Raw genomic sequence first — 25,349 nt, 5'->3', positions numbered from 1 at the left:
GAACAATTCTTAATATTTTGTTATATATCCTCACCAATATTTTTACAGTCATTAAGCTGGTAAACCATGAACCATCTAGGGGGAGGGAGGGGGTGTAGGAAGGAAGACCCTGATTTGCAATCTTTGCTGATTTCTGTGATTTAAAGATTTCCATCGTGGCCTATTTCAAGCTACTGAGTTGTTTAAGAACTGCCTCACAAAATTCCTAACCATTTAACTGTCTCATGAGTCAGTATGAGCCAGCTGAAGCACTCCACTGTTTATGTGTATATGTGTGTGTATCCATATATATATGTAATTTTCTTTTTATTAAATGTGGAATTTTCTATGTATTTTCCATTGTAATACATTACTCCTTTTGCTTACCAAACATGATAAAATTTTTTTGTATGTGAGTATATGTGTGTATATACTGTCAATTTTAAGGACTGGATAATATTTCATTGAATATATGTATTAGGATTTATTTAATCATTGTTTTGTTTAGGGACCTTTAGAGTTTTCCCCAGAGAAGGCAATGGCACCCCACTCCAGTACTCTTCCCTGGAAAATCCCATGGATGGAGGAGCCAGATGGGCTGCAGTCCATGGGGTTGCTAAGAGTCGGATACGACTGAGCCACTTCACTTTCACTTTCCACTTTCATGCATTGGAGAAGGAAATGGCAACCCACTCCAGTGTTCTTGCCTGGAGAATCCCAGGGACGGGAGAGCCTGGTGGGCTGCTGTCTGTGGGGTCGCACAGAGTCGGACACGACTGAAGCGACTTAGCAGCAGAGTTTTCCCAGAACTTTGCCATTAAAAATAATGGTATTCAAATTTTTGCAGTAACCTTTCTTTCTAAGGGCTTCCCTGTGGTGGCTCAGAGGTTAAAGCGTCTGCCTGGAATGCAGGAGACCCAGGTTTGATCCCTGGGTCGGGAAGATCCCCTGGAGAAGGAAATGGCAACCCACTCCAGTACTCTTGCTTGGAGAATCCCATGGAGGGAGGAGCCTGGTAGGCTACAGTCCATGGGGTCGCAAAGAGTTGGACACGACTGAGCGACTTCACTTTCCTTTCCTTTCCTTTCTTTCTAAGTGAGTTAATCTATGAGAAATATCTTACAAACTGAAAGTGCTATATAAATATTACTTATATTAATTAGGTCCTGTTTTCTTGTTTAGATTATGTACATCTCTGAATGAGACAGTGGTGTGCAACTATCTTTGCATTCCCCACAGCACTTAGCAAAGTGCATCCACATTGATTACATATTTGAGAATAAAGACAATGGTCAGTTTATTCCGTCTTCTAGTGCTTGTGATCAGTGGTCCACCTGTGTCAAGTTACAAGGCCTCATACAGCCCTCAGTCATAGATCTGAGTTTTTCCTCAGAGCAGATTCAGTTGGATCAGCTAGACTTAGCTCAAAACCTTGAACTTCATTGTTTTCAGCTAAACAAGTTGATCCCACATTGTTTTACATGTTTTCATGTAATATATTGGGGCTTCCCTGATAGCTCAGTTGGTAAGAATCTGCCTGCAATGCAGGAGACCCCAGTTTGATTCCTGGGTCAGGAAGATACGCTGGAGAATGGATAGGCTACCACTCCAGTATTCTTGGGTTTCCCTTGTGGCTCAGCTGGTAAAGAATCCACCTGCAGTGTGGGAGGCCTGGGTTTTATCCCTGGGTTGGGAAGAGCCCCTGGATAAGGGAAAGGCTACCCACTCCAGTATTCTGGCCTGGAGAATTCCATGGACTAAACAGCCCATGGGTTGCAAAGTGTCAAACACAACGAATATATTAAAGTATCTATGACCCCAGTGGACAAAATGTAGCAGACAATTGCCTCTCCCTCCCCACCCCCTTGCACAAACACACTACTGTGTACCTCTTTTTCTCCCAGGAACAAATGAACAAAGATAATCACAAAATATATCCACTTTGTACTCACTAAAGAAAGAAGTTCCTGCATTTCCTTTCTTACTTTAGGTTTTATTTTAGTATTTCGAATTATACATGTATTCTCATTTCCTTGGTTGCCTCCAGGTGAGAGTACAAAGTTAACAACACTCAATAAAATAAATGAAGCCATAAAATCTTCTGGCAGCATTATAAGGTTGTTATAAAAATGCACATTTGGGGAAAAACGTCCTTTAACAATTTTGAAACCTAAAGCCATGAACATTTTTTATTACTAAGAAAAAAACATTTTCCCCAATATTTTGTTATGAAAATTTTTGAACATACAGAAGACAACTTGAAAGAATTGTACAAAGAACACCCAAGTACTTGCCACCTAGATTCTACAGTTAACATTTTATTTCACACGTCTATCCATCCCTCTATCAATCCCTCAATCCACTTGAAAGTGTGTGTGTGTGTGTGTGTGTGTGTGTGTAAATTGTATATATCAGTACTCTTCCTCTCTTCGCTATTCATATCATTACCTATAGAGGAAAATCCAGTTTTAAAAGCCAACTACTCTATCAGTCTAGAAAGGTAACTGGTTCAGGCTCCATCCTCAGGCAAGCTTGAAACTCCATAGATAAGACAGAGCTGGCAGGCTTCCAGGTATGATTGACTTTAGTCCTGTTCTGAAAAGGCTTAAGAGAGCAGAAATAGGTAATGTGGACTTCCAGGGGAATTCTAGGTGGGAGGCTGCTCTGTGCTGGGGGATCTCCCAACCACAGCTGCTGTTTTAACTGAAGTAATTTGGAGCATCTATTGGATCTAAAATATGTGTGTGGGGGTGGGTGTTGTATATATATGCACACGTGTGCACACACACCCCCATATACTGCATTATCTCCATGACAGTGTAGCAAAGTAGGTCTTATCTCTGCTTTATAATTCAGGGACAGAACTTGGGTTAAAAGACATGTCCAAGGCTGCACAGCTAATAAGTGTTAGGAAGGGAAATGGAACTTTTTTTTTCTGGAGCCTGAACCACTTCCCATGCCATTCTCGGCTTGGTTTCCTTGCCTCAGTGGCCCTCGGTGTCACCTCTCAATGTGGTTCATGCTCAGGCCAGTTGGCCTGCTGGAGGGCCTCAAGAAGACTGCGTGCTTACAACTGGTCCTTAGAGAGGATGATTTTAGTGGCAGGGGTCGGGGGCGAGTTGCAGTCCAGAGTAACCAAGCCAAGGCTTTGAGAAAGCTAAGAGAAAGCGGGGTAACTAAGGAAAGACAGGATCCTGTCTGCCTTTGATGATCATGACTTGCTGGTTTGTTTCCAGGTGTTTTGAAGTCTTCTGCATCTATTGTCAGTCAAACCACATTGAAGAACCTTATGTCAGCATCACCAAGAAGCGGCAGATACCAAAAAATGGCCACTCAGAGGAAATTGAGAAGGAAGTGGGCCAGGCAGAGGGCAAGCTATTCACCCACCGATCTGCATTCAGCCGGGCATCGGTGATCCAGGCTTTCCTGGGCTCAGCCCCACAGCTGACCCTGCAGCTGTACATAAGTGTCTTGCAGCAGGATGTCAGTATCGGACGATGTATGTATATTTTTTATTTCTGTTTGCATTTGGGAGGCGTGGAGAGCAAAACATAAGGTCTGTTTTGTTTCAGGTGAAATTCATTTCTATGCGCCTTCCATCCGAAGTCTGTGTTGCAGTTACTAAGCTCAAAACGTAGTGAGTTAAAATAATAGTGTTTCTTTTGCTTATGAATCTGAAGTTTAGGCAGCTGTCAAAAGGGCTCACTTCGGCTCCACTGTGCGTTAACTGGGGTGGCTCAAAGATGGGGAGTTGGAATCCACTGAGGGCTTATCCACTCACAATTCTTACGGTCGGTGCTGGCTGTTGCTGGGGCCTCAGATCTTTCCCACTTTGTCTCTCCGTGTGGGCTAGTTTGAGCCTCCTCACAGCATGGTGGCTGCTTTCAAGAGCGAGTATCCTAAGAGGGAGAGAGGGCCAGGTAGAAGGGTATCCCTTTTGTGATCCGATTTTGAAGTCATGCAACATTACTTTTGCTGCCATTTTCTTTGTTGATACAGCCAGGAATCCTGTCGAGGTTCAAGCCAAAGGGAAGAAAGGAAACTGACTTTTGTTGGGGAATGGCCACAGTCTAGAGGTTCACAGCTGTGATCATTGTGGAAAATACAACTTGCTGTACATAGGCCGAAAGGATGGTTGCCAGGGGCTGGGCCTCTTCAGATTGTGCCTCTGTCACTCAGCGGTAGTTGTAAAGCAGCTGAGACAGTTGTAACAGCTTCTTTGTGGTGAATGAGGGCATCAGGAGTTCTTCCTGTCTTCTTGAAGTTCTAATAGATATCTCATCTTTAAAATAAACACACTTCTCTAACCTTTGGACTAGTCTCACATCATCAAATTGAGGGCAGGTTTTGATTAAGCCAGATTAAAAAAAAACTGCACATGCATTGGACACAAGTGAAAAACCTTCATATGAAAAGAGGAAATAATCCTTTGAAAATATTAATATTGTTAAGTAAATGAAAACCAGATATTCTGGTAAGTTTTACTATACAGATAAGCAAAAGTGAGTTAAAAGCCTTAAGTTTAAAAATACATATTTAAGATAACACTGAAATTGGAATATTTTAAAATAAATCACCCTTATTAATTTAACTTCCCTCAGTCTTCTTTCTGCCTCTAATCTAGGCTGGATGGTAAAATGTCTTTAATTTATGGCTGAGTCACAGGTTATTTGTATATCACAGTCTCCCTTATCCAGATTACGTAAGAATGATTATGATTCTTAAGATATATCAGAACTTTAAGTTGACATCTTGGACCTTGGTGGATTAACACCTGTGAAAACACCTTCCACAACCCCAGGTAGACAGTAGATGCTCAATAAATGCAGCAGCATCCTTATTTTCTAGGGACTTATAACTAGAATGGGCATTGACCAAGGTGAGCCCTCTGCATGCCAATATACCCTTTACCCAGTTCATTGTTTTTCTATGTGGCAGGAACACAGCAAGAGACCAGATATGGTCATAGCCAATTTGATTTTTACATGTCAGTTCAATTTTTTTTCTCAAGTTACTGAAAAGGAAGTTGTCTTTTAGCTCAGAGGTTGGCAAATAGCAGCCCATGGATGTAATCAGGGGGTGCTTGTTTTTGTAAATAAAATTTTATTAGAATGCAGCCATGCCCTTTGATTTACCCATTGTCTATGTCTGCCTTTTTTTTTTCCTTTGAGCAGAGTTGAGTAGTTGCATAGTTGCAACAGAAAATAAGTGGTCCACAGAGCATAAAGTATTTACTGTCGGGCTCCTTACAGAAAGTTTGCCAACCCACATTACAGTTTTTCAGATGGAATTCTATTCGGGAAAATGAAACCTATCTCATAAAATGTCAGTGTCACAAAGAATATCTGTAACATGCACCTCGAGAGTCCCCTGAGAATTAAATGAAAATTCAAATATGTATAGAGAAAGGAAGTGGGCATGGTCCTCTTAAAAATACAGATAACTGCCATTTATATAGGTTTTGACTAATCCTAATCACTGCCTTAGCATATCTGAGGAAGGGGAAAGGTAGTTATAATTAGAGCACAGGCTAGGGTGTGTCATGGAGGCCAACATGGGCAGTATCTGTCATATGATTAGGAATGCATTTGGTGCAAGAAACAAACACCTGACTACAAGGTTAGACAACCAATTATTTTGCTCATCTAAGAAGAAATTGGAGTTAGGCCATTGCTGGCATTATATCAGCTGCTCACACTGATAAAGTTGATGTCCCTACAATTCCATTGGCCTTTCTTTTGGGTTGATACTGCATAGAATCCATCATGGCTTCATTCAAGGTAGGAAGAAAAGCATGAAGCAGAAGGGGGAATGTCTTTCTTCCTTTAGTTCAGTCACTCAGTTGTGTCCGACTCTTTGCGACCCCACGGACTGCAGCATGCCAGGCCTCCCTATCCGTTACCAACTCCCGGAATTTACTTACACTCATGTCCATAGAGTTGATGCCATCCAACCATCTCATTCTCTGTCGTCCCCTTCTCTTCCTGCCTTCAATCTTTCCCAGCATCAGGGTCTTTTCAAATGAGTCAGTTCTTCACATTAGGTATTCAAAGTATTGGAGTTTCAGCTTCAGCATCAGTCCTTCCAATGAATATTCAGGACTGATTTCCTTTAGGATGGACTGGTTGGATCTCCTTGCAGTCCAAGGGACTCTCAAGAGTCTTCTCCAACACCACAGCTCAAAAGCATCAATTCTTCAGCACTCAGCTTTCTTTATAGTCCAACTTTCACATCCATTCATGACTATTGGAAAAACCATAGCTTTGACTGAACAGACCTTTGTTGGCAAAGTAATGTCTCTGCTTTTTATTATGCTGTCTAGGTTGGTCATAACTTTCCTTCCAAGGAGCAAGCATCTTTTAATTTCATGGCTGCAGTCACCATCTGCAGTGATTTTGGAGCCCCCAAAAGTAAAGTCAGCCACTGTTTCCATCACTTCCCATCTATTTGCCATGAAGTGATGGGACCAGATGCCATGATCTTCGTTTTCTGAATGTTGAGGTTTAAGCCAACTTTTCACTCTCCTCTTTCACTTTCATATAAAGGCTCTTTAGTTCTTCTTCACTTTCTGCCATAGAGGTGGTGTCATCTGCATATCTGAGGTTATTGATATTTCTCCTGGCAGTCTTGATTCCAGCTTGTGCTTCATCCAGCCCACTGTTTCTCATGATGTACTTTGCATATAAGTTAAATAAGCAGGGTGACAGTATACAGCTTTGATGTACTCCTTTCCCGATTATTAGTAAGTAAAAGCTTTCCCAGAAACCTCCCTAATAAACCTCATTTAGGTCTCATTGACCAGGATTGGTCATGTTATCACCTTGGTTCAAGAAATGCTAGAGAAGCTGGGCATAGGACAGTTAAAACCAGTGGCTTTGAACAGCATTCCTTCAACTTCTCTGGTGATGATGTGACCAGAGGTGGGAGCCAGGGAGTTTGTTAAAAAATCTACAGAAAACCAGGCTTCATTCTCGGAAATTGTGATTTGCTAGGTATGGGATGGTAGCCTCAGATAGGTCTTTTGATCTTTTTTCTCTTTTGTTTTCTAAACAAGTGCTCCTGGTAATTTTTATGTTTAGCAAAGTTTGGGAACACTGGACTAGATAAGTCACAGCCTGCCTAGGGCTGGGCCCATTGCCACCCACAACAAAATTATGTTTTCTTAAAATATAGGAGGAAGACACTGTCTGCCATACCATATGTTGAGACCAATAAAAATATCCATTCTTGACAGGAGAGGACACGAAGTCCATCCAAACCTGATCCCATTCAACATTCAAGCTCTGTATAGCTTTCTTTTCTCTCTTATCCTATGCTCACTTAGCAAATGCTGATGAATTTGGCCTTGGCAGAGCTTGGATGGGAGGTGGAGCCAGCCACATGGTCCACTGGAGAGGTTTTTGTTAATTGCAGTACAATTCATACAACAATAGGTTCACCATTTTAAATGTACAATTTAGTGGATTTTAGGATATTCAGTATGTTGTGTCATCATCCTCACTATCTAATTTTAGAATATTTTTGATACATCGAAAAGAAATCCCATACTTAGTAGCAGTCACTGCTTATTTCCCCTCTCCAGACCCTGGCAATCACTAATCTACTTTCTGTCTCTATGAATTTGTCTATTGTGCATACTTCATATAAATGGTATCATATACTTTTGGAGAGTTTCTTCCCCCATAGTCAGTGAATAATGGACACTGTCTATGACCCTCAGCCTTTGAGTGAGACTAGTTAGCTCTCAGGGGACTTGATTAAGTCTCTGGACCTTGGAGGATAGGTTGGTCTTAGGCCCAGGTGAGTACACCAAGGTTTCTGTGTTCTGTGAAGGCCTCTGCAGCATGCCACTTGGCCTGCCTGGATCTCCAAGTGCCCTGCTCTCTTCCAGTCAAGGCGGTAATGTTGGCAGTAATGATGGAAGCAGTAAGGATCTGCTTCTCAGATCCTTGCTTTGTGCCAGGCACTGTGATTGTTATGATTTTGTTTCACGTTCACAGCACCCCTGTGAGGTAGATCTGATTACTTCCATCTTCTTAAGGATGAAAATTGTACTCCTAGTATACCAGAGGAGGCAGGACATAGGATTAGATTTATGTGAATTCACTCATTGAAGTCAATGAATATGTATTGAATATATTCTGTGTTCCTGACCTTGTGCTGGGCTCCAAGGATTAAGTGGTAAATAAGGTGGACAGGGCTATATCCTTCTGGAACAGGATAAGCAAATAGGATACAAATAATTAGTCATATATTTATTTTATTTCAGGTAAATCCTGCAAAGTAAAAGTCTGTTGGGGGACTCTAACCAAGTCTGGGAGATAAGGGAAAATTTCCCAGGGGAACTTAAGTATAAAGTAAAATCTGGTAGATGAATCAAGTGAAGTAAAAGAAGGAAAGGGTATCCCAGGATTTCAGACTTTATCCCAGAGGCACTAGGAGGTCACTGGTGAGTTTTAAACGTCACAGTGTCATGATCAGATTTTGTTTTAGAAGCTGATTACTCTGGAAAATGGATTGGAAGGGAGTGAGGGGACAAACAAGGAGGCCCAGAAGTGGGCTGCTACTGTTGTCAAGTTGAGAACAATAATGGCTTAGGCTGTAATGGTAGAAATGGGTTATTGGAGCAATATTACTGGTGCAGAAGTTGAACAAGGTGATGATTGATTGAATGGGAAGGTGGGACAAAAGCAGATGTCAGACATAGTTCCCAAGTTCCTGACATATACTGTTGATTTATACCCTGCCTCATTCCAAAAATGGACTTGGCAACAGGGCTTATTAGTGCTGTGATACTCTCTGTGGAATATACCCTTCTGTCTGCTCTTGTGGAAACTGGTAAATTAAATGGTAATATTATATAAACACATCTGGACTGAAACATGCAATTCAAGCAGTTCATATGATTACTAAAGATTACTGAACTTAACTTATGAATGTGTCTCAGTGTAAACACAATTAAAAATCTCACTCTCACATGAAATACCTAACCTGTCTAACACCATTTATTTGAGAGAGGAACAAAGTTATCAGTGGCCGAATACATGTTTTAAGATGTACAAATATATAAATTCTGTCCCAAGTGATAGACTCAGATGTATACACAGTTCTTATAAACACTCTACGTGCTGTGTTAGGTTGGAAAAAAAGTTGTCACATCAAGTGAAGAAGGAAACTAATTACTCTCCTATTAGCTGACATTTTCTCCTGTTCATCAGATGCCGAAGGGCCCCCCTCTGCTGCTCCTGGCCTGTCATACAGGACTGGTCAGAGGCTGCCCAGCTGGCTTCAACAGTGGGGTCAGTGGACCTGGGTTCACCATCCCAGTTCACCACTTTCTGGCTGTGTGATCTTGGACATCCATCTGTCTCCTGTGAGCAGCAGCTTCCTCACCTGTAAAACGGGGATAATCAAGAGTTCCTGCATCTTGGGGTTTTCCCAGAGATGAAGTCATCATGTGCCTATAAACTGTGACTTAACACAGAGCCTGGCACAGGCCACACCCTTAACAGATGGCTGCCTGTGTCTCCCTACCCAGCTGCTTGGACAGGTCCCCCAAGGGGCGGCCAGGCCTGGTTCTCATGTGATTGCTAGATGCTTGGGCCTCTGGCTGTGAGAGCCCTGGCCTGGCCTGCTGCACCCTGTTGGGGTAGAGTGCTGTGCAGAGGAGGAAGCCAGGGCTACATCCAGGAACCACACAGTCCTCACCTTGGTTCCCTCTCTGCTCCCCTCTGTCTAGTGACACCCTCTATCTCCCTCCTTCCTCCACTGATGGAAGCTTGGCACTGGCTTAGCCTTTGCTGGCTTCTCAGGAGTGTCTGAGAGTAACCATGTTGGGTGTGCGTACAGCTCGGTGGAGCGGGTGCTTGTTTAATCCAAGAAACCTTTCTTAACACCTGGTGCTCCTTCAACCAGATGCCTCACTGTCAAGATGTTCACCGCACAAATTTGTGGATCATTACAAGAGCCATAAAGCCCTTCTGGACTCAGGCAAGCCTCCCTCTTACCCTCCTGCTTATTTGAGTGGCCAGCAGGCTTCTCCCCAGCGATGACAGGTGGAGAGTGTCCTTCAGCTGGTCACATGAGGACACCAGCCATGCCACCCTATCCCTGAAGTGGAGCATCTTTATGTCCAGGGCATGGTACCTCATCTTCCACTGACTTTCAGACAACAGGGAGTGCCTCCAGGGTGGGTGGTGCCAGGGAATCAAGCATCGTACTCACATCCTGCCAGGTTGGTTAAATAGTTGTATGGTTGCTGAAAGTGGTTGATTTTGGCTTATGGCTGTGGCATGTTTAACACTGAATGTAGTCTCCAGGATACCTCACTGGAAGTCACACCATGACTTGTTGTAGCCTGAGACCTGGTCTCCAGGATACCTCACTGGAAGTCACACCAGAGGATCCATTGAGGACCAGAGAAGTCATAGTAGGTGGATAAACTGTGTCAGGTTAGCAGGTCTGTGTGTTCAGGGTCACCTTACAGTCCATGCTGTGTCAGCACTAGTGGCCCTGTGATGCCTGCAGGGAGCCAGGCTTCCTGGGCTCTTTAGACTCTGTTTGATGACTAGGTTTGGAGGTTGAGCTTTTCTGATCTCATGTGGGCAGGCCATGTGCAGAGTCACGTGGACAGGGGAGAATCAGGCAGAGCTGTACCACTGTTGCTTTAAGAATCGTGTTCCAGCTGTGCCTGTGGGTTCAAAGCAGACATGGGGGCCCCGGGCAGCTTATCCTCTGTCTAACTGAGGCACCCTGCCACACCCTTCTCCTCCCCAGGACCAGGGGTCCTCCACCAGGGGAGGAAGGCAGGCAGAGGCTGAGAACCACTGCCCTTGGGAAAGCATGAGTCACCCAAGGTTAGGCTTTTTGTGCATTTTGAAAAGACGGAAGGGGACTGGTGAGGGAGGATTTGTTCTAACTTGAGCCCTGCAGAGACCAGTGACAACCAGTGCCCTGTTGGGAGTGGGAAAACTAAAACCAGTGTGAGTGGGAACAAGGGCTGGGGAGGGCGTGCCTGCCAAACCAGGTCTGTGATCAAAAGCGGTGTCAGGGCAGGCCAGGGTCAGACACCAGACACAGGTCAGCACAGGTGAAAACATCACTTGTGAGATGACATGAGCCCAAGAGTCCAGCCTGGAAAGACCTTGGAGAGTGATGTCAGATTGCTGTTGGCGTGAACACAAGGCCTGGGAATAAGGCTGGCCTCCCTCTGAAGACAGCCTCTGAGAAGAGGTGTTTTGAGGGCCCAGGCTCCCCTCGTCCCTGAATCTGACAGGTCCTGCAGTCATGTAGCTGTAACTCTTAGAATAGGTCTCTAGATCCCCATAATAGAATCTCTAAATGAGGGACCATTTAGTAATCTCTAATACATTCTTTACTCCTTGGAAGGAAAGTTATGACCAACCTAGATAGCACACTGAAAAGCAGAGACATTACTTTGCCAACAAAGGTTCGTCTAGTCAAGGCTATGGTTTTTCCAGTGGTCATGTATGGATGTGAGAATTGGACTGTGAAGAAAGCTGAGCACCGAAGAATTGATGCTTTTGAACTGTGGTGTTGGAGAAGACTCTTGAGAGTCCCCTGGACTGCAAGGAGATCCAACCAGTCCATTCTGAAGGAGATCAGCCCTGGGATTTCTTTGGAAGGAATGATGCTAAAGCTGAAACTCCAGTACTTTGGCCACCTCATGCGAAGAGTTGACTCATTGGAAAAGACTCTGATGCTGGGAGGGATTGGGGGCAGGAGGAGAAGGGGACGACAGAGGATGAGATGGCTGGATGGCATCACTGACTCAATGGACGTGAATCTGAGTGAACTCTGGAAGTTGGTGATGGACAGGGAGGCCTGGCATGCTGCCATTCATGGGGTCACAGAGTCAGACACTACTGAGCAACTGAACTGAACTGAATACATTCTTTCCTAAAGTATAAATTGCAAAGTGGCAGCTCACAAACCTAATCTGGATGGTGTTTGTTAGTCCTCCGCAGACATCTTAAAAGAAAATTCATAAGTGCTGACAGTTAGAATCACAAACTTTTAACCTAAGTATCTGGATTTCTGACTTCTTTCGTGAAATCAAAATGTCTGGGTGTCCATGTGGTTGCAGTCAGCTGCAGATACAAGATACTATCCTATTAAGGTTGGCCTTTGGTTTGCCACTTTTCTCTTTTGCATTTCATGTCTCACCCACTTTACTCATAGTGGCCACTATAGTCTGGACACTATAGAGACTTGAACTTGTTACTCACACCACAAATTAATTCTAAGTTCACAGTGTTCATAAGGATCAATTTTCTCTTTTAATGATGTATTATAGTACAGGGCTTCTCATACTATCTTCAGTGTACAGTCAATATTATCTGTTTTTCTTGTTCTAATTCCTTATGAACTGATAGGAAGTCCTATAATTCATGACTGATACACAGCTCACATTTGACAAATGTCTTTATAAGAGAGAGTCAGGAAGAGATTTGATTACAGAGTGAGATGATAATGTGAGGACTGGAGAAAGATGCTATATGCTTGCTTTGAAGATGGAGGATGGGGCCACTAGGCAAGGAATGCAAGCTAGAAAGTCAAGGAAATGGATTCTTCTCTAGGGCCTCTGGAGGGACCATGGCCCTTATTGGCACCTTGATTTTAACCCAGAGAAACTAATTTGAGACTCCTGGCCCCAAAAGCTGTAAGAGAATAAAGGTGTGTTGTTTTAGGCCACCAAGTTTGTGATAATTTGTTATCACAGGAGCCATAGGAAACTAATAACAGGTGCAGAGTAACCTTTTACAATCTCTTATTAGGAGCAGACCAATACTCCAAGAAAACTCTCATTTTCACAGAGAGCAAATAAATTCTAGATTTGCTACAATGTATTATTTGATTCTAAAGGACCCACAATCTCTTTTTGACAAACTTACAAGTAAACCCATAAACTGAGCCAGATTTGGCAAAGTTTAACACAGATTTGTGTTACTTTTCAGATTCTTCCACCAACTTAATGCTTTCTGTATTCATTCAGTTTTTTTTCCTTCACCATACTTCCTCTTTCCCATTCTGGAACAAGTCATTTTACTTCAGCCCAAAAACACTTTTTCTGCCCTTAATTTTTAAAATGTCTCATTATCTTCAGACTCATAGTGGAGACTTATTCTTGTAGAGTCTCATTTACATAAATTATAACTTTTAAGCAGTCACAGGTATTTCATGGAGAAAACCAGGGGGTGGATCATTGTAAATTTCTGTCATTTTAGCAGAGCTTTTGCATACATTCAAGCCAGCTTTATTCAGCCATGCAATTCCTTTCTGTAGTTTCACATCCTGGCAGAAATGAACATACTCATTTACAAATCCAAAGATACAGCCTCTGTAGTGTAGCAAAAGTATATCAACTCAAATCATGCTTAACAATCAATGTTTTAGTATTCTTTCTGAGACATTTTCTAGGCATCCATTGAATTTCTATTAATTATCTCATAATATCACTGCAGAGCCTTCAGTTGTCTAAAGATTTTAGAAATGTTCTTCAACAGAACATACTCCAAAATCTCATTACTGTGGAAAATACAGGTTTATCAGAACAGTGACTCATTCTATTTGCTTGAATATAAATTGATTTTTTTTTCCTATAATCTTAGACCTTCAGTAGGAGTAGTTCTAGTTCTTTTGATCATAAACCTTTACATATTTAGGAAAAATATACCCAAGAGGCTTAAAAATGTATGCTTGTATTATAATTAACACTGATGACTCAGAGAAGACCTAGTTGTCATTAAAACCAAAATATTATACTTGTCATCATAGTCAAAGATTAACATGAATATGTCAATTTGAACTTTTAAAATATTTTAAAATCTAGCACTTTTAAAGTATTAGTAGTTCATTTTTATATTGTAGGAAATTTTAGTTATATTCAGTCTATATAAGCAATTATTTATTTAGATATGCCAATCAGAATAGAGGTCCTGTATTTTTTTTCAAATTTTAAACTTTTTTTTTTTTTGTATTGGGATATAGCCGATTAACAATGTTATGGTAGTTTTAGGTGAACAGTGAAGGGACTCAGCCATACATATACATTTATCCATTTTCCCCCAAACCTCCCTCCCATCCAGGCTAGCACCAAACATTGAGTAGAGTTCCATGTGCTATACCATAGGTCCTTGTTGGTTATCCATGTTGAATATGGCAGTGTGTACATGACCTTCCCAAACTTCATATCATTTACCCCCCACCACTGGCAACCATAAGTTCATTTTCTAAGTCTATGAGTCTTTCTGTTTTATAAGTAAATTCATTTGTATTGTTTCTTTTTAGATTCCACATAAAAGGGAAGTCATACAATATTTCTCCTTCTCTGTCTGACTTACAGTATTACACTGTAGGTCTGTCCATATTGCTGCAAATGGCATTATTTCATTCTTTTTAATGGCTTAGTAATATTCAATTGTATATATATGCCACATCTTCTTTATCCATTCCTCTGTCAGTGGACATTTAGGTTGCTTCCTTGGCTGTTGTAAACAGTGCTGCGATGAACATTGACATGTATCCAAAGGTAGGAACACATTACATCCTCACATAATCAGAGATGAAGGAATTTCTGAACTATAGACACAAGTACATATAGCCACAGAGACATGGCTTCAGTTCTACAATTTCAGTCATGGGTTAAGTGTAAACACAAGCAGAAAATCTCCCTAGTCCAGATTTCAAATAGCTGTTTTCTTCCCAAAGGGCATGACATTTTGAATGGATTTGAGATAAAAAATGGACTAAAAATAAAAAGGCTGACAAACCAGATTCTCTTTTGTGGGCAGGGACCTGAATCATATAGACTTGAATATCTATAGACCATGAACCCATTTAGAGAGAGCTCTGGATGGTCAGATCCTCGTACCAAATCCCCATCCATTTCTGCCAATGATAGGGAATAACTTAACAGCCAAAAATAAACCGAAATAAAACATTAGTAGAGAGGCAATTTTAAATTAGAAGAACACAGAGTCCACATAGTTTTGTTGGTGTTCTGGCTTCACCCAGGAGAGATAAGAAAAGACACACCTGGGCTTTCACCACACACCAGGCGCACTTCTCCATGAACAGTGTTTACCTGGCTCTGACAGGTGAGTCTGTTGGGCATCTCACCGTGAGCTCCAAAGTGGTTAAAAGATATTTTTCAAAAAGAATGAAATCTTGTCACTCATATAGATATGGACACATTAAAAGATTTTATTATTCATGAGGGAATTTACAGATGTTAAAACGAATTCAAAAGAAAACAAAGGAATATTGAGCAGGAATATTGAAAGAAGTGTGTAATTGGAAGCAAGACTTTTATTGCATTGTGTGTGGGGGTGGGGAGGAGCGACAGTTGAACCTCTGCTGGACGATGCATTTTGACAGGTATCTGTGACCTGATAGCCTGGATCTTGGAGCCAGCAAGCGACAGGCCCATGACCACCACAGGAGGTGCATTGCCCCCAACATGGGGAAAGGGCAGTGCCCAATCCTGAGCTCCACCTCTTCTTTATGGATGTGACCATCTCTCTAATTCATGTCCCAATTCAGGAAGAATTGCTTCCAGAGCCTGGCAGGGGCCTTCAGAGTCTCATCCACTGGCTAACCCACTCACAGTTGAGGGAGCCCATGCTGCTGCTATCAGCAAATGCAACTAGAGTTTGGATCCATGGGTGTGCTCTAGACTCTTCTCAGTTTCTGTCATTGTGAGTTGAAAGTGTCTGTGGGATATCTGAAAGGAGAGAGCTCATGGAGTTGATGGGTTTAGTCAGGAGAAATGAATGGACTCATAGCCTGGAGAGCTGAATGTAGGGCCTGTAACAGGCTCTTCTGTACTCTGAGCCACTTGTCCTTGGCCCTTTTGATTTTAGCATAGCTGTGGTGAAAAGTTCCATAGACATTGCTAACATCCCCTGTCCAGCCTGTGTCCCAGCACACCATGAGAGGTATTTTTCTTCTATTCTGTCTTAGGATTTTCTTCTATGCCATGGAACACAGTTCAGTTAGTGCTGGAAAGTGTGGGCAAGGTAACGCTTGTTGGGCCACCTGCAAACTAAGGAAGATGGTAGTGAATGAATAAAGCTTTGGCCTCTGTCCTTAAGATGAATAATTTGGGATCCAATACATATGGTGGATCCCCAGTGGAAATGATGTCCATGGGCCACAGTGGTAACCAGCTTGACAGTGTTATGTAGTCTTTATGAGCCTTACTTCCTTCCCTCCTTCGCTCTGTTTCCTAGGCTCCCCTCCCAGTGAACTGCCTGCATCCAGATGCTTGTCTCAGGCTCTGCCATTAGTGCTGTCATCTGAATGGAGGTGGTCTTTTCAGTCAAAGCGGGCCAGGCATGTGCAGCTGTGGAAAAGGAAGTTAAGTTCTTCAAGGGCACATGTTCTGATGGAGGCTGTGAAAGAGTAGAGGGGTAGGAATAGAGAGGTTTGTATAAGAGATAGGCTGAAATTGTGCCCCAGGGATTCTTAGCTGGATGAGGGAAAATAGAGGATTCATTTGATTTCAGAGCTTGTTGTAGGTTTCTGATGGAGGGCCACTTGAGGGAATAGCCTGGGGCAAGGAGAGACTATGGAGTAATATGCCTGGAAAGGGGACAAAAGGTCTCCACTGTACCAGCTAGCTATTGTGAATAACAAACTACCCAAGACTTGGTGGTTTAAACAGTTAGCATTTATTGTTGCTCAGTAGTCTACAGGTCCACTGGGCAGTTCTGGTCTGGGCTTGGCTAGGCTGATGTTGAGTAAGCTTGCCCATGAATTCACATGCAGTCTGGGGGTCAATGGGAATAATCGGTCTAGGATGGCAGCACTTGGAATGGCTCTCTTCCATGTGTTTACTTCCTGAGCAGGCTGGCCTGGTGGTGGCAGGGCTCTGAGAGAGTCAAAGAGTGTGCAGCCTCTTGTGGTCTAGGCTCAGAACTGGGACATTGTCACTTCTTCCAGATTCTGTTTCCACTTAGCACAATCGAGAGGAGATCAGGAGAGAAAATGAAATCCCTTTCATGATAATACGCCACTAAGTTGACACTACTCAGTAGAGCATTTTCACTTGTATTATATGGAAATTAGCCTCTTTTAATTTTTAGCCTGTTGGTTAGACCTGATTTTTCCCTGCTGAAGCAACGCTAACACAACTACTTCCCTTACGACATGGCAGGTCTTCACATTTTCACAAGTGTCCTGTCTTCCTTTTCTTTTCTGTTCTCCAAACTCTCCAGTCATTTCTCTAATGGCATGCTTGGTAGCCATCAAGGTCTCTACCTGAAGTATAGTCTGGTTCATCTGACTTGTCACTCTTAACACATGGCATTCATAACTGCATGTGACATTGTAGGCATATATGATGAGCTTATAGCAGTGAAACTGTGTTTTATTTTATTTTTGCTTTAATCTGAACTCTGTGATTTGATTGATGTGCCCAAATGTAGCTTTTGGGAGAGCTCAATCACACAATTGGTTTATACTGATAGATGATCTGATAAATTGTCCTAGTTCTTTTTCCATACTGAGAGCAGCTAAATCAAGATTTACCCATCTTGTACTTGCTCAATATAATTTTACATATATAAAGTTAGGGTTTGATATATATTTTTTTCTTGTTCTATTTCCTTTTCTTGGATTCAAGCCCAGGATATCAGTCTGTTCAGATAATTGTGAATCATGCTTCTTTTGTCTTCCCAGTTTTGTCCTGGCTATAAGTTTATGTCTTCATGCAGCAGTTGACAAGACAATGAGGCTAGGACAGCCCCAAAGCTACAGCCCTGTGCACTCCTTGACAATTGCCCTTTGGCCTGGAAGGAAGTAGTAAAGCATATGAGTAGAGATTGCATATCTGATTGAAAATCCATTTGCACTGCACTCGTAGTAGCATATGCATTTTCTCTAACTTGTCCACAAGGACGTCATGAGTGGGCTTCTTCTGTTTTATGGGGCTTTTTCTGGAGGCCTTGCTGAAAACCATACACAATATCTGTAATACACACCCACTTATTAGCTGCAGATATCTTTTCTTTGTGCATGTAGATAGGAGTAAAGAATATTATAACACCCATGTACCTACTTGTCTGCTTTATTGAATATTCACATGACATGTTTGCTTCAGAATTTTTTTTTCTGTTTAAAAAATAAAATAATACTAGTACAATTGGGGCACCCCATGATGATTCCTTGTCATAATTTCAGAGTTTATCATTCTCATGCATGATTTATAACTTAACTGCATTTACACTGTCTCTATGACTATTATGTATTGGTTTTGTAGGTCTTTAAACTTTATCATACTGTAGATATCATGTAACTTGCATTGTTTGCTCAACATAGTATTTCAAGAAGTATACATGCTGACATGCTGATGAATGTAGTGCTAGTTTGTTCTTTCTTATGGCTAAGTATTCTATTGCAGGGAACAATTTTCTAAGAGATAGATAATAAATGTTTTCGATTAACAGTAAAGAATCCACATGCCAATGCAGGAGATGCGGGTTCGATCCAGGGGTCAGGAAGATCCCCTGGAAAAGAAAATGGCAACCCACTCCAGTATTCTTACCTGAGAAATCCCTTGGACAGAGGAGCCTGGTGGGCTATAGTCCATGGGGTCTCAAGAGTCAGACATGACTGAGCGACTAAACAATAAATGGTCAGTGTCACATAGTCTTCTTGGTTTTTGTCTGTTTTTATAACCCTTTAACAGTGTTCAAAGCACTGTTAACTCTCATACTGTACAAAAATAGGGTTTAGATTGCCAACCTCTGTTCTCCTGTCCTGTCTGACTCACACCGTTTCTCCATCCTCCTTTTGATTTACATGGCTTCCTACATCGTACGTTCCCTTTCTATAAAACAGAATGACTGCCTTGCCTACCTCCTCAAGAGAGTAGGAAGATAAGGCAGATGATAGATATGAAAGTGCTTGGAAATGTTGCTTTTTCCCACTCTGCACAGCATGTAGTATCTTAATTCCCCAACCAGGGATCAGACCCATGCCCCCTGCAGTAGAGGTGCAGAATCCTAACCACTGGACCATCAGGGAAGTCCCTGAAATGTTTTGAGTTTTTTTTAATGCTTTTTTATGCCTTCTCTCTCTTTTCACTTCCTTTTTCTTTTTTTCCTCTCTCCTTCCTTTTTTGCTTCTTCATATTCCATGAAGAAATATGGGAGCTCATTGAGAAATGTAGATGACTGAGACACATAGGTAGACACTGTTGGGCAGTGGGGGGTTGGGAAGACCTGCACCCAAAGTGTATATATAGTGTTACGTTCTTGCTGGTGGTTTCTCTGCAGCTCTGGGACATCAGTGGCTGGGAAATTCAGGAGGCACGCTCATTCTAGGCAGCCTGTTAGCAGAACACAGCTGTTACTTTGTTTAAATGTGCTTGGTCTAAGGTCTGGGCTGATGGCCTGTTCTGCCACCGAATAGCTGTGTGACCAGTCTCACCTCACAGGCCTTTTGGCTCTTCATCTGTCAACTGCATCTGTCAACACAGGTTTCACAAGATTGTTGTGAAAATTAAACAAGATAAGCTTAAAATGTTAGTGTGTGGTGCAGGCCCTTGGTGAAATGCTTATTAGAGGTTAATTTGCTATATTTTTACCTATGGAGGTTAATTACTATGCTTTATTGTTTACTTATAGAGGGTCCTCCTTTAGGATCACTGCACTAGACAGCAAGTCCACAAAGGGTATGTGCCTACTTTTCTTTTTTTTTTGTATAGCACTGGTAGCTTTAATGGATTTTAATAAAATTTGTAACTTTTCAAAAAGTGAGTAAGGTGAGCTTGGATTAGGTATTTCAGCACCTTCTCTGGTCTTGATGCAAAACAGTGATGAATGAATTTTTCTTTGTGGAAAAGATTTATTAGTAATTTAATTTCTTTAATGAGCAGATAGCTATTCAGATTTTTAACTTCATCATGTGTCACTTTTGGTATGTTGTATTTTTCTACCAATTTGTCCATTGCACCTACGTTGCTGAATTTATTGGCAACTGTTGTTAGTAATATTCTCTTATATGATTTAATGTTTGTAGGACTGTAATGCTATTTCCTCATTTCTGATATTCATAATTCATTTTGTATCTTTTGTTTCTTAATCAGTCCATCTAGGAGTTTATCAATTTTGTTGATCTTTTCAAATAACCAACTTATGTATGTCTACTTTAAAAACTATCTCAAAATGGGAACTTTAATTTGAGAAAAATAATAGTGTCCTTCATCTGTTACTACAAACACCTTTTTTTAAATGCCTTGCTGCTGCTAAGTCGCTTCAGTCGTGTCTGACTCTGTGCGACCCCATAGACGGCAGCCCACCAGGCTCCCCCTTCCCTGGGATTGTCCAGACAAGAACACTGGAGTGGGTTGCCATTTCCTTCTGCAATACATGAAAGTGAAAAGTGAAAGTGAAGTCGCTCAGTCGTGTCCGACTCTTAGCAACTTCATGGACTGCAGCCTACCAGGCTCCTCTGTCCATGGGATTTTCCAGGCAAGAGTACTAGAGTGGGGTGTCATTGCCTTCTCCTTTAAATGCCTTAAACACATAGTTAATAGTACCTAGCCTGCTGACAGGTATGTGGATGTACTAAAGACTTCTTTAAAAAGTTGAACTGAATTCACATTTTTATTTCTCAGGTATGACATACTCAATCCTTCCACATACTCTGCAGTTAAAGATCACCTTACTCTTAGATTGGCTGAGGGTTGGAGATTTAAACATGGGCAAGAGGAGCCTGTAGAAAGGGTCAGACCAACTCTCACAGCTATATGATTATATGCGTAATAGTCATTGGTGTTGCTGGCCTTTCCTTATTAAGGCTGATTCTGCAGTTTTTCCACATGTAGGAGCCTGAGGAAGAAGATTGAGATAGCCAGTCTTTATATTTCCAGAGATAAGTAGTTTTTAATGCTGACTTCAAGTTGAAAGCTATTTCTGGTATTTCTGATTATGCCTCAAGAGACCAAAAAGTAATTTGGGCTCAGTGGATAGAATGAAATTGAATTTTCTCTAGGGAAGATAATATTAAACATAAATGCAAAGCAACGTGTAACAAGGTTATTACAATGGTATATGTCCACTATGTTCAGGAAAAAGTAAGACAGTAAAATTCATGACTGTAGACTTGGTGAGAATTAGCTACTTATGGACAAAGCAGTTCTTACCATTTGCTTCTGTAACATTTTCTGAGTTGTTCTTTCATATGTGGACCAGGATCCAAATGTCAAGGTTAATTAAAGGAAGTGTGTGTGTGTGTGTGTGTGTGTGTGTGTGTGTGTGTAAAGTGATGAATATCTACGAAGAATCTAGGAAACTTTGATTTCAAAGTTTTCTATTCATTTTTAAACCTTTTAGAAGCTCATTTGAATTGTTTTAGTCAATGCTTAGTAAAAAGAATGAAAATATGTTGAGCAGAGTTGGTTATCCAATTTCTTCTCTTTCAAAGTAAGAGTGCCTGGCAGAACAGATGTGTCAAATGTGCCATGAAACTCAGTTAAACAATCCAAAGGGAATGGAGATTTCTGGACATCTGTCTTTCTGGTAAACGTGGGCCACCCAGAAATATATTTTGCTTGTGTGTTTTTCAGCCTTATATTTGTTATTTTTATACCTTTCTTTGGAGAAGATCCTATACATTTTAGAAATGTTCTTCAAGGATTGAGGTGTACCGTTTGGAACATGTTTGTATTAATAGCATATGGTTTGATAAATGAAAAAGCTATGTAGCACTGACTCGGATACAGTGTTTTTTTTTTTTTAATGATAATAAATCCTTGTTATCAATTAATTTATTCAACAAATAACTATTAAAGGCCCACTGTGTGCCAGGCACTATACTCCGTCCCAGACAGCAGTGAATAAAACAAAATCTGTTTTATTGAACTTATATTCTATTCTATCTAAATATTCTATATGAATATTTTTCTTTTGGGCAAATTGAAGTTTGTATTTATTTTTAATTTCTGAAAATTTTACATGCGTGTGTCCAAAATCATCAAACTGTACCCATTAAATATGTGCAGTTATTTATATATAAATTATTCATCAGTAAAGCAGTAAAACATTTACTCTAGTTTGTTTTCTTTTTACCCTAAGGTTGATTGAGCTGTATTGTATTGACTTCTCCAGTATGAAAGTTTCTCAGACTTCTATTAATACTTCATGTTAGACATCTGTGATTTGGATCCCACATTACTCTCAAGTACCTATACCAGATGAATTTGACTATTGCAAATCCAGTAAGTGATATATATATATATATATATATATAACTTATATATATATGGAGAGAGAGAGGTATTAACTGGAGAAGGAAATGGCAACCCACTCCAATAGAGAATTCCATGGACATAGGAGTCCATGGGGTTGCAAAGAGTTGGACACGACTGAGTGACTAACACAAGGTGTTAACTGTTTATTTATTTATATTTTTCTACACCAAAGAGCGTTTTCAGCCATACTCAGTATAGTATATATAACTGCTATAGCCGTCTAAACAATGGTCTAAATGATTGTGTAATAGTGAATGTCAATGTGTAAGACAATATGAAGTGTGTAGGAGTTGAGGGTGAGTTCATATCCATTCCTCCAAAATTAAACTCACCCCAAATGAGCTGGAGGAAACGTGCTTCTATGTACCACCAAGACTTTTCATTCAGGCTTGGCTTTTGCCTGGATATGGATTCCAATTTTCTTTTCTGGAGTCTGTGGCCACAAGCCGGTGGAAGTTACTTAATGCTACTTGCTGGGGAAATACACACTCCTCCCCACCCCTCATGTCAAGGCTGTATTTGAGTTCACTGGAGCCTGGCAATGTTGCTTATGTAGCCTCTCAGTTTTCCTTCTAGAGCCTACGTTTGAAGAATCTAGCATAGGACCTTCTGATTCCTCACTCATGTCTCTGTAAAGTATTGATAGGCCTGGTGGTATAGCTTAGAATCAGGCGTGTTGAACAGGTGCAGTCATACACAGGAGAACTGACGTTTTCTTTGCAAGGTCCAAGCCATTTATTTATCCATTTTTTTTTAACCTTTGCAAGGCAAAGGCTTTTTAAAAAAAATTGTGTTTATTTATTTATTTTGGCTGTGCTGGATCTTTGCTGCTGCATGGGCTTTTCTCTAGCTGTGGCAAGCAGGGGCTACTCTTCAGTGCGGTGTGCAGGCTTCTCACTGTGGTGGCTTCTCTTGTTGTGGAGCACAGGCTTCAGTAGTTGTGGCTTCCGGGCTTTAGAGCACAGGCTCAGTAGTTGTGGTGCACGGCCTTAGTTGCTTCTTGGCGTGTGGGATCTTCCCAGATCAGGGATGGAACCAGTGTCTCTTATATGGACAGGCGGATTCTTTACCTTTAAGCTACCAGGGAAGCCCCTATATATCCATTAAAAAATTTTTTTTATTTCTTATATATTTCTAAAAGGTTTATAGCCATAAGCACATATAAAACAAGACCATTAAATAAGATAATGGAATAAAGTATTTGAAAAAAGAGGGAAGGAAAAATCAAAATATACTTGAAATGACTAGTGCAGGTAAGGATGTGTGTGCAAATGTTTGTGAGCATCTTTGGTTCAAGTGGTGTCAAAGGTAGAAAATGCAAAAGCTTATTTCAGTTTTGGAGGGTCAAGTGGCTGTGCCTGATTGTTTACAAAGTTCACTAAACATGAGTAACTGTGTTTTAAGAAGCTTTGCTGTGCCTTGCCAGAGGTGAGAATCTGCAGCAGAATGCAGGGTTCTAAGTGGACCTGCTGACCGTTTTGTTGTTAGAAAACCTAATAGAGGGTCTTGCGCATGGGTCAGGTACTAACTTCCTTTGTGTGGCTATGGAGAGCAAGGGTGTTCCTTTCTCTAGTTCAACACGCTGATGGCTCTTCTCTCTGCCTGAGGCAGATTGATAAGAAAGTCGGTAGGCAGATAGAGGAGCCTGTCCCTCTTGCTTCTGATCATTGGTTATGCCTTGGGAGGCGATTCCCAGAAACAAAGTTCCTGCAGTGAGGCTTACCAATAGCATGATTTCAAGAAGCTTTTATATATAGAATACTCATACAATAGGAAATAAGCATAAAATTTGGGCTCAGTGGGGAAAAAAAAGAAGAATTGGACAATTCTCCACAATGCTGTAGGCAAGAGGGGATTCTCCAGACTTTTTGAGGCCCTGGACAGTTTTAAGGTTAGCAGACTCCTGCTTCTTGCCGCCCATTGATAAAGGAGATAAAGAGTAGAGCTAAGACCACTGCTAGGCCTCGTTATATTTAATATTTATTTAGGCAGATTTTCCTGTTGGTTAAGACCAAGACTCAAGAGCAAGACTGCTTAGGTATGAATTCCAGCTCTGCTAGCTGAGTTTTTTCTGGAAAGTTGTTTAGCACCTTTGAGTTCGTGTTTTCCCATCTGTGTAATGAGGATAATAACAGTGTCTACTTTATAGGATCATTGTTAAGATTAAGTGATTAGTACTTGTAAAGTGTTTACAATAGTCCCTGACATGAGTTGAGTATAGTAGTTTTTTTGAGCATAAGACAGATGAGCTGGAACGGATCTTATCATCTAGTTTGCTTAGTTAAGAAATTGAAATATATCTGGAGAAAAATGGCAAAAGCATTCACATCATATGTGCTGTGAATGACATGCCATAATATTTGTTCTGACAATTCTGAATATTAACCAAGATACAAATATGTATTAAAAGGAAAATCCTCAAGTTCTGACTAAACAGCTGGTAAACTGGCAGATGTTCAAGAAGCATCTTGGTAACCGTAAGGTCTTAGTCACTAGAACTTTAAAATGTGTTTTATGGTATTAGGATGTTGTTCTGGTTACGTCTGTAGAACAGGTTTTGCTATTGTGATTCAGGTAGGGGTTTATATTTGTTTTCTACTTGGCATTTTGCCAGGGTAGGGAAGGAAACTATTCATGAAATAATTTCATTACAGTAATGAAAGGGTAGTCTTTTACCTTTAAAAAAGTCTACTTAATAAACATTTATTGACTTGCCTAGTTGTGCTGTGTACTAAGTTGCTCAGTCATGTCCAGCTCTTTGCGACCCTATGGACTGTAGCCTACCAGGCTCCTCTGTCCATGGGATTCTCCAGGCAAGAATCCTGGAGTGGGTTGCCATGCCCTCCTTGAGGGGATCTTCCTGACCCAGGGATTGAACCTGCATCTCTTACATCTCTTGCATTGGCAGGCCAGTTCTTTACCACTAGCACTACCTAGGAATAGTATTAATACACCTAAATATTTTTAAATAAAAAATGTTATTGGGGTATAAAATGTATATAGAAAATTATACTCATATGGGTGAAATCTGATGAGTTATCAAAAAGTAAACACACCTATGTGTTGTAGGAAGCGGGGCCCCCTCCAGGGC

The 25,349-nt window shown here is 41.1% G+C and overlaps 1 protein-coding gene across 2 annotated transcripts in view; it reads left to right on the top strand.

Annotated features, from left to right (window-relative positions):
- The window catches only part of XK (X-linked Kx blood group antigen, Kell and VPS13A binding protein), a 54,308-nt gene that overhangs the window by 11,623 nt on the left and 17,336 nt on the right, over positions 1–25,349 (top strand). For both annotated transcript variants that reach the window (XM_070785354.1, XM_070785353.1), the window contains exon 2: positions 3,216–3,478. In XM_070785354.1, coding sequence (XP_070641455.1) covers positions 3,216–3,478 — 263 coding nt within the window. The remainder of the gene's footprint in view (positions 1–3,215; positions 3,479–25,349) is intronic.

Source organism: Bos indicus, chromosome X (genome assembly GCF_029378745.1).
Source record: "Bos indicus isolate NIAB-ARS_2022 breed Sahiwal x Tharparkar chromosome X, NIAB-ARS_B.indTharparkar_mat_pri_1.0, whole genome shotgun sequence".
NCBI classification, from domain to species: domain Eukaryota; kingdom Metazoa; phylum Chordata; class Mammalia; order Artiodactyla; family Bovidae; genus Bos; species Bos indicus.
The sequence above is the reverse complement of the archived record's forward strand: the minus strand, read 5'-3'. Positions and strand labels throughout refer to the sequence as shown.